Here is a 17,963-nt window from a genome sequence, read left to right as displayed (position 1 = left end):
TAGCTAATGTGAAAAATGAGGGATATTTCAAGGGTTTAGAGCTCTCTTCTCGATTTTAGGGGATTTTGGATCAATTCTCATTATTTAATGAATTGGATCATAATCACGGAATGCAAAAAGATTATATATTATTGTACAATTAAAAAGTTGTAGGATCAAATCTCATTAGAGGCACTAGACTTCTTGTCCTTACCAATCAATATATATGTATAATACGAAGTATATATATTGAAAAGAGAGGGAAAAAAAAATGTACTATATAAAACATGCAAAACCTCAATGTGTTAGAAAGTAATTTTTTTTTTTTAAATACAAATGTTCAAAATATGATCAACGTCCTTGTTCAATTACTTTCATACTACTGCAATTACGATTACGGTCCTCGCAAACATTGTGGACTTTATGGTGTTGGACTTTTTAAACATTTTATTTGGAAAACATCACCAAATACCAAAAGTCCAAGCTTGAAAGCCATCATAAAAGTCATACTCCGCATTATTCCAACTTAAAGGTGCTCATAATTTCATAATTAGAAGTTTAGAACTGGATGTAACAACAATTTTACAGACAAACATGTGTAACAATAATTTTTTTGGTCAAATATTTATCCAAGTGTCAGACTCGACTATTTAGTGAAAATGACATACTGGAGAAGACAAAATATACTTGGTATCAACTAAGGCAAGTGATGACACTAGTTGAAGGGAGTCTTCTACAGAGACGATAAACCATCAAAAATTGAATTGAAATCTGTATAATATGATCAACGAACACAAATAGATTTTCGATGAGATTACAATGAGGATGCCAAGGCCGGGGATTGAATGATGAGTTGTTCGTGTTCGTTGCTTGCATTGTTGGAACTTTATATGCATTTCGAAGGTCTTACAGCTTTTTTTAGTTTCTGTAAGACATCTGACATTTCAGGCCTGGAACTTGCTTGAACAAGTGTACACTGTAAGGCAAGTGTAGCAACTGTGAATGCGGCCTTTTTCGGATATTGGCCTTTCAGTCTAGGATCCATCATCTGCAGTAAATTTTTCCGGAACGCCTTTATCCAATCCACCTCTGCGTCCTCTCCCATCATTGTATTTTTAAGTGCAGGTCGCCCAGTTAACAGTACAAGTAACAAAATCCCATAACTGTAAACATCGCTCTTTGCTGAAATGCTACCTGCTCCGTAACACAAATAAAGAAGCCAACTGATTAATATGGACGATTTCAAGCTATCTAACTCTAGGTGTACTCGGATGTATAATTAATTTTGTAAAGGTTCGTTATTGGCATTTTCAAACCTGTATTTACAAACTCTGGTGCTGCGTAACCCTGTGTTGCATAATTCTGAATGTCCGTGACCTGAGTTGACACATATGTTGATAACTTGGCATTAAAATCCTGCAAGTATATAAAAACAAGAGATCAGATATATTAAGAAACATCTATCACAATAAATCAATGACAAGAGTACAACATTTATTTGGGGAAAATTCCCTGTTTCTCATACTGGGAAACAAAATTTGTTTCTCATAGGGGCATTTTCGTGAATAAATCAATAACTTTTCATTATTATGGGCTCTACAATTGAATAAAGTTGTTGGTTTATTTACGAAAATGTCATGTGAGAAACAAATTTTGTTATTAGAGCATTCCCGTAGTTGGGTATGTCGCCGTTTGAAGAATGAACATACATCATCTAGCATGATATTTGATGCTTCCAAATAACGAAATATGACTTGTGATTTGGTATCATGAAGGTAAGAGAGTCCTTTGGCAACTCCAACAGCCACTTTCATCCTTGTATCCCATGAGAGTGGCGGCGTGCCCACATTACCTGAGATAATAAATGTAACAAATATAATTGTATGTAGAAACTCGAAATTATCATGACGACTAAACTTAAGTTACTTACAATTGAACAATTGGTTTTCCAAATTTCCTTTGGGAAAAAACTCAGATATTATAAACCGATATTCATCCTCAAGACAGTATCCTAATATTTCCACCAAATTAGGATGATGTAGCTGGCCAAGAGTGTTTAGTTTTGCCTGTATCACATAAGTAATAAGGCCAAGAAACATGGTGACTAAGAAATCCAAAACATGGCAAATTACAGGGGAAATTCCCTGTATCTCACATTGAGAAACGAAATTTGTTTCTTATGGGAACATTTTCGTAAATAAATCAACAATTTTTTAATTATTGTGGCTCTACAATTGGATAAAGTTGTTGGTTTATTTACGAAAATACCGTGAGAGAAATAAATTTTGTTCTCACCATAAAAAACTAAGACATCCCCAAATTAAAGCATACCAACCACTCGTCGTGGCCAGGGAAACCTTCAAGATTGAGCCACTTGATAGCAACAACCATTCTACCACTTTGAGGTTTCGATGGAGATGGAGCTTGCTCATGAATCCAACCCTTGTAAACACTACCAATACCAAAACTACTGGTGGTATTAGTACGGTAGACAGGATGAAAATTTTTGGTGGCAGTTCTAAGATCTTTGAAGGAGAATTTCTTCAAGCTTGGAGTAGGAAGACTTTGATTGCTGCAATCATCTGCTAGTCATGTGAAAACAGTGAATTAGATAAACTATCTTTATGCATACGTACCACGAGTCAAATAATAGCGAGAGCAACTTCAATAGTTGTACCTCTAACTACTTGAGCTATCCATCACTCTTAAAGTCTCTAGCTATTAGCTTGATCACTATTGAAGTTTAAAAATACAGTTAGTTTGACCAAGAAATTAGCTTTGGCAAGCTAATTCGCTTAAGAAAATAATTTCCAAAATTTTATAGATTAATATATTGATAATTAAATTTTTAAATCTAATTGAAAAGGTTACACTTATTTATATAGCAAGTTATTTTAGGGCATTAAATAGCTACAAAGAGAATTAACTTAACATATTTGAAAATTAGCTTGCCATTGGAATTGCTCTTATAAAATACACATTTAATGCATGCTGACTAACGAGTCATATTATTTCGTACATCACATTTAGGTTGCATCTCTATTCAAAACTCCCTCTAATCTTTTTGTTCTTTGCACTTTGTCTCATAAAAATATTATAAACAAGTAGAAAAAAAATTGATCAAAGTGAGTAGTTAGATAAATTAAAAATAAAGTAACTATGTAATCAATTTTCTCTTAATTTTCTTTTGAAGAATATAAATCTAAAGATTCATTTTGGAATGTACTCAGTAAAATAGAACCAAATATAAATTGAGTTTCATTAACTTATAAGGAAAAAAAAAATAAATGCGTGTACATAGCTTCGTATCAATATGGAGTATATTTTGAAAATATTGACTTTTCGAGTAAGCAATACTTTTATTCTTACAATACATAACAATATGCTCAAACATGATTAATTAGTATACAAAATAAATATAACTAAGCAAAAAATATGAAATTTTTTTGTGCTTTAAACATGAGAGATGAATTAGAGATACCGTTAGTGTGACAAAAGCTAAAAGAGTCCAATGATGAAGAAGAGCCCCAACAACATCCCATCTTAAAATTTCTTGTTATTAGATTGAACCAAAACAAAACAGCATTAGAAGAGAGAAAGATGATTTAAATCAAGATTTCAAAGTAGTACAACTATATATATCAACGAGACAACGACTCTTTGCCAAAAAAAAAAAAAAAAAAAAAAAAAAAAAAAAAAAAAAGAGGGAGACAACGACTACAGTATTTATTTTTAGTAAATATTGACGAACAAGTGGGAAAGAGAAACTAAAAGACAAGGGAAAATAATCAACTCTTTCCAAGAAAAAAACAGTTTTTCCAACCGCCTTAGAGTCTTATTTAATTAAAGTATTGCAAAAGAAGTATTTGTGTTTGGTAATGGTCTTCTAATCATAAGATAAAAATTAAAATCATAATTAATTAGACTCTTTTTTAAGACTTATTTTCAATTCAACTTAGCTTATTATTTATTTATCTTCAATTCAACCAAAAATAGACAGAGTATTAGTAGTTTTCCAATCTGTAGAAAAGGACAAAAAAAAAATTTAAATATTTGATAGAAATATAGTGATTTAATTAAGAGGAAAAACAAAACAATATACGTAGTATATAAGACTACTAGTAGTAGCTCTTAGCTTGTACCTTATTGGTACTATTGCTCCTATTTTCTCTAATATATAACACTTATAAGTGAACGTCCTATGATACTCATAAGTAGATTACAATAATACGTCCACTAATAATCTATAAATCACAAGTAGGTTACAATAGATTTCCCCTAATAATCTATAAATAAATACATAAACAACTTTTTGTCCTAGAATTTTTTTAAACATGTTCACACAAACAAACCGACTAGTGATTACATGTATTAATTAAAGACTAGTTAAGAAAAACCGAAAGCTTATGTTGATTACTTTTTATGCTGGGGTAGACGTTAAACGTACTTCTATTTATTTCGGAGTATTTTGTTTGCCTCATCACTCATGTTAAAAAATCTTATATGGTTTACCTCATTCGAAACTGAAGGGACAAATTTAAAAATTCATAATTATTAAGGAAAGCGGCAGGGCTTTATACAAGAAGCTAGAAGTGTATAGGAAGTGGGTATGATAAACCCAATCTATTTTCACACTTGAGAAAAATTATAAAAAATTGATATTAACTAAATAAACAATGAGATAAATCAAACAAGATTCTATATGACTATATTACCTTTTAAGTTTTCAAATTTTAACCCAAAAATTTTGGCAATGAGGCAAAAAAGGGTGAAGGGAGGGGAGGGGGGGGGGGGATATCTATTTGCTTTTGCAAACGCATACCATCATCTTTTTGTAAAAAATATCATCTCTCTAATATGCCAATATGTAAAGGCAATAAATTAGTGATACATGTTTAATTACTCTCCCCCTGTTTTAATAAATGTAATACTTTGACTTTTTTCACTATTCATATAATGGTTTTAACTTGATTATTTTACTACAGTAAATATAAATAAATAAATAAAAATTTAAAAAAAAAACAAATGTTATTGTATTATACTCTCTCTGTTTTTTTTTTTTTATTTGCATCACTTGGTAATGCGTGGAGTTTTAGAACCAATATGTAAAGGCAATAAATTAGTGATACATGTTTAATTACTCTCCCCCTGTTTTAATAAATGTAATACTTTGACTTTTTTCACTATTCATATAATGGTTTTAACTTGATTATTTTACTACAGTAAATATAAATAAATAAAAAAAAATTTAAAAAAAAACAAATGGTATTGTATTATACTCCCTTTTTTTTTTTTTATTTGCATCACTTGGTAATGCGTGGAGTTTTAGAAGAGTAATATAATATTGTGAGTGGGTGAATAATTTATTATATAAGTGGGGATCATGGAAGAGAGAGAAATGATAAAATAACTTATGAGTTTAAAGTAAGAGAGAAAAATGATAAAATATACGTAGTATAATGTTACCAAATAAGGAAGTAATGCATTAAAAAAACACCCATAAAAAGAAAGTGATGCATTTAAAAAAAGGGGGGGGGGATTACATTATTGATTTTGTTATAATGTATGCAGAATACTTTCATATATAATACGAGTATTAATTTTCTAATAGTTTTACTAATATATAATTAGATATATTAATGGTCAAAGTCGTTTTTTAGCACGCGTATTTAATCAAAGTGTATTATGGAGTACTTATTAAAACACAGAGAGTAAAAGTGAATGAAAAATTAGATAAAAGCAAAACAAGACTCTTGTTTAAAAACAATATTTTAGGTGAAAGAATACTTCAATTTGATAATGAAGAGAGTATAATATACAAGGCCTTCAAGTTGATCACTTTCCCAATATGTAATCATATTAAACGAGTGGAAAAGGATAATATAGGTACTTGTATGAACTCAATCTCCCAAAGTCTACAAATTTTGCGGGCCTTAATTTATCTTAATTAATATAGTCCGTTATTTCTTTAAAAAATAAGCGTCGTACTAATAAGTGAAAATCACCACAAAAACAATAATACAAGCCAAGCATCCTAGAAGCATTTTAGACAATAGACATATATATTGTGTAGTTAAAATTCATACACATGAGTAAAGAATTGAATACATGTACAAAATAGTATAAGAAATAACAAAACAAGAAAATACTGGTAATATTAACCAGTCTCGTTTATATTGAGGACACATCAGTTATTTCGACCTTTTTAGTAAGGGCAAAATTGTAAACATGCGAGTAGGACCATTAACGTCCAAAACCAGCGTTAACTCCTCGTTTGTTAACCGTCCCGTTCCGTAACTATTTTTCGTTGCCGAACCAATTTGGAAAGCAAGTCCCTTAGAACTAGAGGTGTACTGCATGCTCTTGTAAGTTGTAAGCTGTGCATTATTTTTTAGGGCTTACAGCCTCCTCAAGTCTCCGCACGACGTCTGACATATTCGGCCTGCCGTCTTCAAAATCATAAGTACAATCTAAACCAAGTTCAACCACTGCAACTGCAGCTTTGTGGGAATAATTCTTCATTCTGGTATCCATAAATTCTTTTACATTACGACGAAACGGCTTCACCCAGTCCACCAGAGTCGTCCTACCAACCATTCCACTTCGTCCCGTTAATAATACAAGTAATAGAACCCCAAAACTGTAGACATCGCTCTCTGCTGAAACAAGACCTGGTGTAAGATTTGAAGATGTCGGTTAGTATAACCAAAACAGAGAAAATTGATGAAAATTAGAAATGTTATGTTAGTTGCACCTATATTTATGAACTCGGGTGCTGCATAACCCTGTGATGAATAGCCCTCTGTTTCAATTCCCTGAATGTCCCTGACTTGAGCTGACAAATGAGCTGATAACTTGGCGTTATAATCCTGTTAGTATGAGAAGAGATAGCATATAACTGTACATCAAATATGAATGGCAAGAATGAATTGAACATGGTACTCCTTTCGTGTTTTAATAAGTGTTACACTTACTAAATCCGGCCATGTTTTGATAAATGTTATACTTCTTTTTTTGGCAAAAAACTATATTTAAATATTATAACTCTCTCCCCTCGTGGTCCCCACCCGAATTCACTATTACTTTTTATTATATTTTTCCTCTCACATTCATTACTTTTCAATAAAATATTAACCCTACTATTTTTCTTTTATACTTTTTTAATACTCCAACTACTCCGTTTACTTTTTATTTTATTTAAGTCAATTAAATTGCCTAAAACTATATGCCGGTTAAATTGTAACATTTATTAAAACACGGAGAGAGTAATATAATATATATTTTGAGGTCGTCAGATAAAAATGTGTACATACTGCGTCTAGCAAGACACTTGATGCATCCAAATAACGATAAATGACTTGTGGTTGAGCATCATGAAGGAAACAGAGTCCTTTAGCAGCACCTATAGCCACCTTCATCCTTGTCTCCCATGACAGCGGCGGATCAACCTCATCTGAATTGAAGTTAAGTATGATGAAACTAGTGTGCATAATTTACGCGTATTTTGTACAATTGACCAAGTATAATGAATTTATCACTAGAATTGAAATAGGCTACTTACGACCGTGCAAGTGATTTTCTAGGCATCCATTGGGCAAAAACTCGGTTACCAAAAACCTAAGTTGAGATTTTTCATCTTCAAGGCATTAACCAATTATTTTCACCAGATTAGGATGATGTAGATGGCTAACATGTTTTATTTTTGCCTGTATCGCGATCAAATAAGGACCATCAGCTAAGAATAATTCATCCGAAACAAGCTAAGTGAACGACGTAAATTGATAATGAATTAAAACGTACGTACCAACCACTCATATTGACGGTCCGGGACACGGACATCAAGTTCAAGCTTCTTAGCAACGAATTGAAACGTACGTACCAACCACTCGTTATAACGACTGCCCGGGACATCAAGTTCAAGCTTCTTGACAGCAACAGCCATCCCAGATTTAGGTGTCGACGGAGAAAGCGTTTGCTCATTTATCCATCCCTTGCGAGTTAAATAAGGACCATCGATGAGAATGATGTTGTCATGATGTAAATTTCTTGTGGCAGTATTTATTTCCTTCAAGGAGAAGGCCTTCAATCCATGAGTAGGAGGAGGTTGTTTGCTCTGCTCAACTCTTTTTCCTAAGAAATATAGACTATTTATGAACAATTGCTACAATATAAGCTTCAAAATTATTGTTCCATTTTTTTGTATTAGTATATAAACTTTTCTAAATAGATACTCCCTTGCCTTCGGGTATAAATAAAGTTCATATGAAATTGAAATATTAACGTTATACCAATCTATCAATGCATAAACGCATTCTTATATTAATACCTATTTATATATAACAAGTGTCGGCTTATGGTAATATGCAACAGTGTAAGACACATGCTACAAAGCTGACAAAGATAAATAAAGACAGACTAATAGATAGTATATCAAATAATCTCTGTCCCAAAATATAATCTTCGTATACTAAATAGTTGGCTTCTTTTAAGCATTTCAAAATGTTTCTAATGTTTTCATTTTTCTTTTACATAATTTTCTTAGAATACTACTTTTTTAATTACTATTTCCAATTATAAAATACACTAATCTTGAATCTTGACTTTAATTTCCATGCCACTACTCTGTTTTTTTTTTTTTTTTTTTTTTTTTTTTTTTTTTGTGTGAGAAACAAATTTTGTTATTAGAGCATTCCCGTAGTTGGGTATGTCGCCGTTTGAAGAATGAACATACATCATCTAGCATGATATTTGATGCTTCCAAATAACGAAATATGACTTGTGATTTGGTATCATGAAGGTAAGAGAGTCCTTTGGCAACTCCAACAGCCACTTTCATCCTTGTATCCCATGAGAGTGGCGGCGTGCCCACATTACCTGAGATAATAAATGTAACAAATATAATTGTATGTAGAAACTCGAAATTATCATGACGACTAAACTTAAGTTACTTACAATTGAACAATTGGTTTTCCAAATTTCCTTTGGGAAAAAACTCAGATATTATAAACCGATATTCATCCTCAAGACAGTATCCTAATATTTCCACCAAATTAGGATGATGTAGCTGGCCAAGAGTGTTTAGTTTTGCCTGTATCACATAAGTAATAAGGCCAAGAAACATGGTGACTAAGAAATCCAAAACATGGCAAATTACAGGGGAAATTCCCTGTATCTCACATTGAGAAACGAAATTTGTTTCTTATGGGAACATTTTCGTAAATAAATCAACAATTTTTTAATTATTGTGGCTCTACAATTGGATAAAGTTGTTGGTTTATTTACGAAAATACCGTGAGAGAAATAAATTTTGTTCTCACCATAAAAAACTAAGACATCCCCAAATTAAAGCATACCAACCACTCGTCGTGGCCAGGGAAACCTTCAAGATTGAGCCACTTGATAGCAACAACCATTCTACCACTTTGAGGTTTCGATGGAGATGGAGCTTGCTCATGAATCCAACCCTTGTAAACACTACCAATACCAAAACTACTGGTGGTATTAGTACGGTAGACAGGATGAAAATTTTTGGTGGCAGTTCTAAGATCTTTGAAGGAGAATTTCTTCAAGCTTGGAGTAGGAAGACTTTGATTGCTGCAATCATCTGCTAGTCATGTGAAAACAGTGAATTAGATAAACTATCTTTATGCATACGTACCACGAGTCAAATAATAGCGAGAGCAACTTCAATAGTTGTACCTCTAACTACTTGAGCTATCCATCACTCTTAAAGTCTCTAGCTATTAGCTTGATCACTATTGAAGTTTAAAAATACAGTTAGTTTGACCAAGAAATTAGCTTTGGCAAGCTAATTCGCTTAAGAAAATAATTTCCAAAATTTTATAGATTAATATATTGATAATTAAATTTTTAAATCTAATTGAAAAGGTTACACTTATTTATATAGCAAGTTATTTTAGGGCATTAAATAGCTACAAAGAGAATTAACTTAACATATTTGAAAATTAGCTTGCCATTGGAATTGCTCTTATAAAATACACATTTAATGCATGCTGACTAACGAGTCATATTATTTCGTACATCACATTTAGGTTGCATCTCTATTCAAAACTCCCTCTAATCTTTTTGTTCTTTGCACTTTGTCTCATAAAAATATTATAAACAAGTAGAAAAAAAATTGATCAAAGTGAGTAGTTAGATAAATTAAAAATAAAGTAACTATGTAATCAATTTTCTCTTAATTTTCTTTTGAAGAATATAAATCTAAAGATTCATTTTGGAATGTACTCAGTAAAATAGAACCAAATATAAATTGAGTTTCATTAACTTATAAGGAAAAAAAAAATAAATGCGTGTACATAGCTTCGTATCAATATGGAGTATATTTTGAAAATATTGACTTTTCGAGTAAGCAATACTTTTATTCTTACAATACATAACAATATGCTCAAACATGATTAATTAGTATACAAAATAAATATAACTAAGCAAAAAATATGAAAATTTTTTGTGCTTTAAACATGAGAGATGAATTAGAGATACCGTTAGTGTGACAAAAGCTAAAAGAGTCCAATGATGAAGAAGAGCCCCAACAACATCCCATCTTAAAATTTCTTGTTATTAGATTGAACCAAAACAAAACAGCATTAGAAGAGAGAAAGATGATTTAAATCAAGATTTCAAAGTAGTACAACTATATATATCAACGAGACAACGACTCTTTGCCAAAAAAAAAAAAAAAAAAAAAAAAAAAAGAGGGAGACAACGACTACAGTATTTATTTTTAGTAAATATTGACGAACAAGTGGGAAAGAGAAACTAAAAGACAAGGGAAAATAATCAACTCTTTCCAAGAAAAAAACAGTTTTTCCAACCGCCTTAGAGTCTTATTTAATTAAAGTATTGCAAAAGAAGTATTTGTGTTTGGTAATGGTCTTCTAATCATAAGATAAAAATTAAAATCATAATTAATTAGACTCTTTTTTAAGACTTATTTTCAATTCAACTTAGCTTATTATTTATTTATCTTCAATTCAACCAAAAATAGACAGAGTATTAGTAGTTTTCCAATCTGTAGAAAAGGACAAAAAAAAAATTTAAATATTTGATAGAAATATAGTGATTTAATTAAGAGGAAAAACAAAACAATATACGTAGTATATAAGACTACTAGTAGTAGCTCTTAGCTTGTACCTTATTGGTACTATTGCTCCTATTTTCTCTAATATATAACACTTATAAGTGAACGTCCTATGATACTCATAAGTAGATTACAATAATACGTCCACTAATAATCTATAAATCACAAGTAGGTTACAATAGATTTCCCCTAATAATCTATAAATAAATACATAAACAACTTTTTGTCCTAGAATTTTTTTAAACATGTTCACACAAACAAACCGACTAGTGATTACATGTATTAATTAAAGACTAGTTAAGAAAAACCGAAAGCTTATGTTGATTACTTTTTATGCTGGGGTAGACGTTAAACGTACTTCTATTTATTTCGGAGTATTTTGTTTGCCTCATCACTCATGTTAAAAAATCTTATATGGTTTACCTCATTCGAAACTGAAGGGACAAATTTAAAAATTCATAATTATTAAGGAAAGCGGCAGGGCTTTATACAAGAAGCTAGAAGTGTATAGGAAGTGGGTATGATAAACCCAATCTATTTTCACACTTGAGAAAAATTATAAAAAATTGATATTAACTAAATAAACAATGAGATAAATCAAACAAGATTCTATATGACTATATTACCTTTTAAGTTTTCAAATTTTAACCCAAAAATTTTGGCAATGAGGCAAAAAAGGGTGAAGGGAGGGGAGGGGGGGGGGGGGGATATCTATTTGCTTTTGCAAACGCATACCATCATCTTTTTGTAAAAAATATCATCTCTCTAATATGCCAATATGTAAAGGCAATAAATTAGTGATACATGTTTAATTACTCTCCCCCTGTTTTAATAAATGTAATACTTTGACTTTTTTCACTATTCATATAATGGTTTTAACTTGATTATTTTACTACAGTAAATATAAATAAATAAATAAAAATTTAAAAAAAAAACAAATGTTATTGTATTATACTCTCTCTGTTTTTTTTTTTTTATTTGCATCACTTGGTAATGCGTGGAGTTTTAGAACCAATATGTAAAGGCAATAAATTAGTGATACATGTTTAATTACTCTCCCCCTGTTTTAATAAATGTAATACTTTGACTTTTTTCACTATTCATATAATGGTTTTAACTTGATTATTTTACTACAGTAAATATAAATAAATAAAAAAAAATTTAAAAAAAAACAAATGGTATTGTATTATACTCCCTTTTTTTTTTTTTATTTGCATCACTTGGTAATGCGTGGAGTTTTAGAAGAGTAATATAATATTGTGAGTGGGTGAATAATTTATTATATAAGTGGGGATCATGGAAGAGAGAGAAATGATAAAATAACTTATGAGTTTAAAGTAAGAGAGAAAAATGATAAAATATACGTAGTATAATGTTACCAAATAAGGAAGTAATGCATTAAAAAAACACCCATAAAAAGAAAGTGATGCATTTAAAAAAAGGGGGGGGGGATTACATTATTGATTTTGTTATAATGTATGCAGAATACTTTCATATATAATACGAGTATTAATTTTCTAATAGTTTTACTAATATATAATTAGATATATTAATGGTCAAAGTCGTTTTTTAGCACGCGTATTTAATCAAAGTGTATTATGGAGTACTTATTAAAACACAGAGAGTAAAAGTGAATGAAAAATTAGATAAAAGCAAAACAAGACTCTTGTTTAAAAACAATATTTTAGGTGAAAGAATACTTCAATTTGATAATGAAGAGAGTATAATATACAAGGCCTTCAAGTTGATCACTTTCCCAATATGTAATCATATTAAACGAGTGGAAAAGGATAATATAGGTACTTGTATGAACTCAATCTCCCAAAGTCTACAAATTTTGCGGGCCTTAATTTATCTTAATTAATATAGTCCGTTATTTCTTTAAAAAATAAGCGTCGTACTAATAAGTGAAAATCACCACAAAAACAATAATACAAGCCAAGCATCCTAGAAGCATTTTAGACAATAGACATATATATTGTGTAGTTAAAATTCATACACATGAGTAAAGAATTGAATACATGTACAAAATAGTATAAGAAATAACAAAACAAGAAAATACTGGTAATATTAACCAGTCTCGTTTATATTGAGGACACATCAGTTATTTCGACCTTTTTAGTAAGGGCAAAATTGTAAACATGCGAGTAGGACCATTAACGTCCAAAACCAGCGTTAACTCCTCGTTTGTTAACCGTCCCGTTCCGTAACTATTTTTCGTTGCCGAACCAATTTGGAAAGCAAGTCCCTTAGAACTAGAGGTGTACTGCATGCTCTTGTAAGTTGTAAGCTGTGCATTATTTTTTAGGGCTTACAGCCTCCTCAAGTCTCCGCACGACGTCTGACATATTCGGCCTGCCGTCTTCAAAATCATAAGTACAATCTAAACCAAGTTCAACCACTGCAACTGCAGCTTTGTGGGAATAATTCTTCATTCTGGTATCCATAAATTCTTTTACATTACGACGAAACGGCTTCACCCAGTCCACCAGAGTCGTCCTACCAACCATTCCACTTCGTCCCGTTAATAATACAAGTAATAGAACCCCAAAACTGTAGACATCGCTCTCTGCTGAAACAAGACCTGGTGTAAGATTTGAAGATGTCGGTTAGTATAACCAAAACAGAGAAAATTGATGAAAATTAGAAATGTTATGTTAGTTGCACCTATATTTATGAACTCGGGTGCTGCATAACCCTGTGATGAATAGCCCTCTGTTTCAATTCCCTGAATGTCCCTGACTTGAGCTGACAAATGAGCTGATAACTTGGCGTTATAATCCTGTTAGTATGAGAAGAGATAGCATATAACTGTACATCAAATATGAATGGCAAGAATGAATTGAACATGGTACTCCTTTCGTGTTTTAATAAGTGTTACACTTACTAAATCCGGCCATGTTTTGATAAATGTTATACTTCTTTTTTTGGCAAAAAACTATATTTAAATATTATAACTCTCTCCCCTCGTGGTCCCCACCCGAATTCACTATTACTTTTTATTATATTTTTCCTCTCACATTCATTACTTTTCAATAAAATATTAACCCTACTATTTTTCTTTTATACTTTTTTAATACTCCAACTACTCCGTTTACTTTTTATTTTATTTAAGTCAATTAAATTGCCTAAAACTATATGCCGGTTAAATTGTAACATTTATTAAAACACGGAGAGAGTAATATAATATATATTTTGAGGTCGTCAGATAAAAATGTGTACATACTGCGTCTAGCAAGACACTTGATGCATCCAAATAACGATAAATGACTTGTGGTTGAGCATCATGAAGGAAACAGAGTCCTTTAGCAGCACCTATAGCCACCTTCATCCTTGTCTCCCATGACAGCGGCGGATCAACCTCATCTGAATTGAAGTTAAGTATGATGAAACTAGTGTGCATAATTTACGCGTATTTTGTACAATTGACCAAGTATAATGAATTTATCACTAGAATTGAAATAGGCTACTTACGACCGTGCAAGTGATTTTCTAGGCATCCATTGGGCAAAAACTCGGTTACCAAAAACCTAAGTTGAGATTTTTCATCTTCAAGGCATTAACCAATTATTTTCACCAGATTAGGATGATGTAGATGGCTAACATGTTTTATTTTTGCCTGTATCGCGATCAAATAAGGACCATCAGCTAAGAATAATTCATCCGAAACAAGCTAAGTGAACGACGTAAATTGATAATGAATTAAAACGTACGTACCAACCACTCATATTGACGGTCCGGGACACGGACATCAAGTTCAAGCTTCTTAGCAACGAATTGAAACGTACGTACCAACCACTCGTTATAACGACTGCCCGGGACATCAAGTTCAAGCTTCTTGACAGCAACAGCCATCCCAGATTTAGGTGTCGACGGAGAAAGCGTTTGCTCATTTATCCATCCCTTGCGAGTTAAATAAGGACCATCGATGAGAATGATGTTGTCATGATGTAAATTTCTTGTGGCAGTATTTATTTCCTTCAAGGAGAAGGCCTTCAATCCATGAGTAGGAGGAGGTTGTTTGCTCTGCTCAACTCTTTTTCCTAAGAAATATAGACTATTTATGAACAATTGCTACAATATAAGCTTCAAAATTATTGTTCCATTTTTTTGTATTAGTATATAAACTTTTCTAAATAGATACTCCCTTGCCTTCGGGTATAAATAAAGTTCATATGAAATTGAAATATTAACGTTATACCAATCTATCAATGCATAAACGCATTCTTATATTAATACCTATTTATATATAACAAGTGTCGGCTTATGGTAATATGCAACAGTGTAAGACACATGCTACAAAGCTGACAAAGATAAATAAAGACAGACTAATAGATAGTATATCAAATAATCTCTGTCCCAAAATATAATCTTCGTATACTAAATAGTTGGCTTCTTTTAAGCATTTCAAAATGTTTCTAATGTTTTCATTTTTCTTTTACATAATTTTCTTAGAATACTACTTTTTTAATTACTATTTCCAATTATAAAATACACTAATCTTGAATCTTGACTTTAATTTCCATGCCACTACTCTGTTTTTTTTTTTTTTTTTTTTTTTTTTTTTTTTTTGTGTGAGAAACAAATTTTGTTATTAGAGCATTCCCGTAGTTGGGTATGTCGCCGTTTGAAGAATGAACATACATCATCTAGCATGATATTTGATGCTTCCAAATAACGAAATATGACTTGTGATTTGGTATCATGAAGGTAAGAGAGTCCTTTGGCAACTCCAACAGCCACTTTCATCCTTGTATCCCATGAGAGTGGCGGCGTGCCCACATTACCTGAGATAATAAATGTAACAAATATAATTGTATGTAGAAACTCGAAATTATCATGACGACTAAACTTAAGTTACTTACAATTGAACAATTGGTTTTCCAAATTTCCTTTGGGAAAAAACTCAGATATTATAAACCGATATTCATCCTCAAGACAGTATCCTAATATTTCCACCAAATTAGGATGATGTAGCTGGCCAAGAGTGTTTAGTTTTGCCTGTATCACATAAGTAATAAGGCCAAGAAACATGGTGACTAAGAAATCCAAAACATGGCAAATTACAGGGGAAATTCCCTGTATCTCACATTGAGAAACGAAATTTGTTTCTTATGGGAACATTTTCGTAAATAAATCAACAATTTTTTAATTATTGTGGCTCTACAATTGGATAAAGTTGTTGGTTTATTTACGAAAATACCGTGAGAGAAATAAATTTTGTTCTCACCATAAAAAACTAAGACATCCCCAAATTAAAGCATACCAACCACTCGTCGTGGCCAGGGAAACCTTCAAGATTGAGCCACTTGATAGCAACAACCATTCTACCACTTTGAGGTTTCGATGGAGATGGAGCTTGCTCATGAATCCAACCCTTGTAAACACTACCAATACCAAAACTACTGGTGGTATTAGTACGGTAGACAGGATGAAAATTTTTGGTGGCAGTTCTAAGATCTTTGAAGGAGAATTTCTTCAAGCTTGGAGTAGGAAGACTTTGATTGCTGCAATCATCTGCTAGTCATGTGAAAACAGTGAATTAGATAAACTATCTTTATGCATACGTACCACGAGTCAAATAATAGCGAGAGCAACTTCAATAGTTGTACCTCTAACTACTTGAGCTATCCATCACTCTTAAAGTCTCTAGCTATTAGCTTGATCACTATTGAAGTTTAAAAATACAGTTAGTTTGACCAAGAAATTAGCTTTGGCAAGCTAATTCGCTTAAGAAAATAATTTCCAAAATTTTATAGATTAATATATTGATAATTAAATTTTTAAATCTAATTGAAAAGGTTACACTTATTTATATAGCAAGTTATTTTAGGGCATTAAATAGCTACAAAGAGAATTAACTTAACATATTTGAAAATTAGCTTGCCATTGGAATTGCTCTTATAAAATACACATTTAATGCATGCTGACTAACGAGTCATATTATTTCGTACATCACATTTAGGTTGCATCTCTATTCAAAACTCCCTCTAATCTTTTTGTTCTTTGCACTTTGTCTCATAAAAATATTATAAACAAGTAGAAAAAAAATTGATCAAAGTGAGTAGTTAGATAAATTAAAAATAAAGTAACTATGTAATCAATTTTCTCTTAATTTTCTTTTGAAGAATATAAATCTAAAGATTCATTTTGGAATGTACTCAGTAAAATAGAACCAAATATAAATTGAGTTTCATTAACTTATAAGGAAAAAAAAAATAAATGCGTGTACATAGCTTCGTATCAATATGGAGTATATTTTGAAAATATTGACTTTTCGAGTAAGCAATACTTTTATTCTTACAATACATAACAATATGCTCAAACATGATTAATTAGTATACAAAATAAATATAACTAAGCAAAAAATATGAAAATTTTTTGTGCTTTAAACATGAGAGATGAATTAGAGATACCGTTAGTGTGACAAAAGCTAAAAGAGTCCAATGATGAAGAAGAGCCCCAACAACATCCCATCTTAAAATTTCTTGTTATTAGATTGAACCAAAACAAAACAGCATTAGAAGAGAGAAAGATGATTTAAATCAAGATTTCAAAGTAGTACAACTATATATATCAACGAGACAACGACTCTTTGCCAAAAAAAAAAAAAAAAAAAAAAAAAAAAGAGGGAGACAACGACTACAGTATTTATTTTTAGTAAATATTGACGAACAAGTGGGAAAGAGAAACTAAAAGACAAGGGAAAATAATCAACTCTTTCCAAGAAAAAAACAGTTTTTCCAACCGCCTTAGAGTCTTATTTAATTAAAGTATTGCAAAAGAAGTATTTGTGTTTGGTAATGGTCTTCTAATCATAAGATAAAAATTAAAATCATAATTAATTAGACTCTTTTTTAAGACTTATTTTCAATTCAACTTA

The 17,963-nt window shown here is 31.2% G+C and overlaps 3 protein-coding genes across 5 annotated transcripts; all 3 read right to left on the bottom strand.

Moving 5' to 3' along the window:
- Positions 1–865: 865 nt before the first annotated feature.
- LOC145583460 (putative serine/threonine-protein kinase PBL3) lies at positions 866–2,679 on the bottom strand. Its single transcript, XM_081640693.1, has 6 exons — positions 2,667–2,679; positions 2,311–2,561; positions 1,910–2,045; positions 1,689–1,831; positions 1,296–1,395; positions 866–1,173 (listed from the first exon to the last, which is right to left on the bottom strand). The coding sequence occupies exons 1-6, from the start codon at positions 2,677–2,679 to the stop codon at positions 866–868; spliced, it is 951 nt and encodes a 316-aa protein (XP_081496819.1).
- A 3,369-nt stretch (positions 2,680–6,048) lies between these two features.
- LOC145581554 (putative serine/threonine-protein kinase PBL11) lies at positions 6,049–9,085 on the bottom strand. 2 transcript variants are annotated; one of them, XM_081638565.1, is made up of 6 exons: positions 8,932–9,085; positions 8,711–8,853; positions 7,541–8,109; positions 7,293–7,432; positions 6,734–6,848; positions 6,049–6,650 (listed from the first exon to the last, which is right to left on the bottom strand). In XM_081638565.1, the coding sequence occupies exons 4-6, from the start codon at positions 7,395–7,397 to the stop codon at positions 6,364–6,366; spliced, it is 507 nt and encodes a 168-aa protein (XP_081494691.1). In that variant the 5' UTR covers positions 7,398–7,432; positions 7,541–8,109; positions 8,711–8,853; positions 8,932–9,085; the 3' UTR covers positions 6,049–6,363. The 2 variants fall into 2 exon arrangements, with proteins under 2 accessions (XP_081494691.1, XP_081494690.1); XM_081638564.1 differs by having other exon boundaries at positions 7,293–8,109.
- A 3,977-nt stretch (positions 9,086–13,062) lies between these two features.
- Positions 13,063–16,099, bottom strand: LOC145581553 (putative serine/threonine-protein kinase PBL11). 2 transcript variants are annotated; one of them, XM_081638563.1, is made up of 6 exons: positions 15,946–16,099; positions 15,725–15,867; positions 14,555–15,123; positions 14,307–14,446; positions 13,748–13,862; positions 13,063–13,664 (listed from the first exon to the last, which is right to left on the bottom strand). In XM_081638563.1, the coding sequence occupies exons 4-6, from the start codon at positions 14,409–14,411 to the stop codon at positions 13,378–13,380; spliced, it is 507 nt and encodes a 168-aa protein (XP_081494689.1). In that variant the 5' UTR covers positions 14,412–14,446; positions 14,555–15,123; positions 15,725–15,867; positions 15,946–16,099; the 3' UTR covers positions 13,063–13,377. The 2 variants fall into 2 exon arrangements, with proteins under 2 accessions (XP_081494689.1, XP_081494688.1); XM_081638562.1 differs by having other exon boundaries at positions 14,307–15,123.
- Positions 16,100–17,963: the final 1,864 nt, after the last annotated feature.

The sequence above is a fragment of the Chenopodium album genome, chromosome 15, assembly GCF_948465745.1.
Source record: "Chenopodium album chromosome 15, dcCheAlbu1.1, whole genome shotgun sequence".
Classification (NCBI taxonomy): domain Eukaryota; kingdom Viridiplantae; phylum Streptophyta; class Magnoliopsida; order Caryophyllales; family Amaranthaceae; genus Chenopodium; species Chenopodium album.
This window is presented reverse-complemented; position numbering and strand designations above follow the sequence as displayed.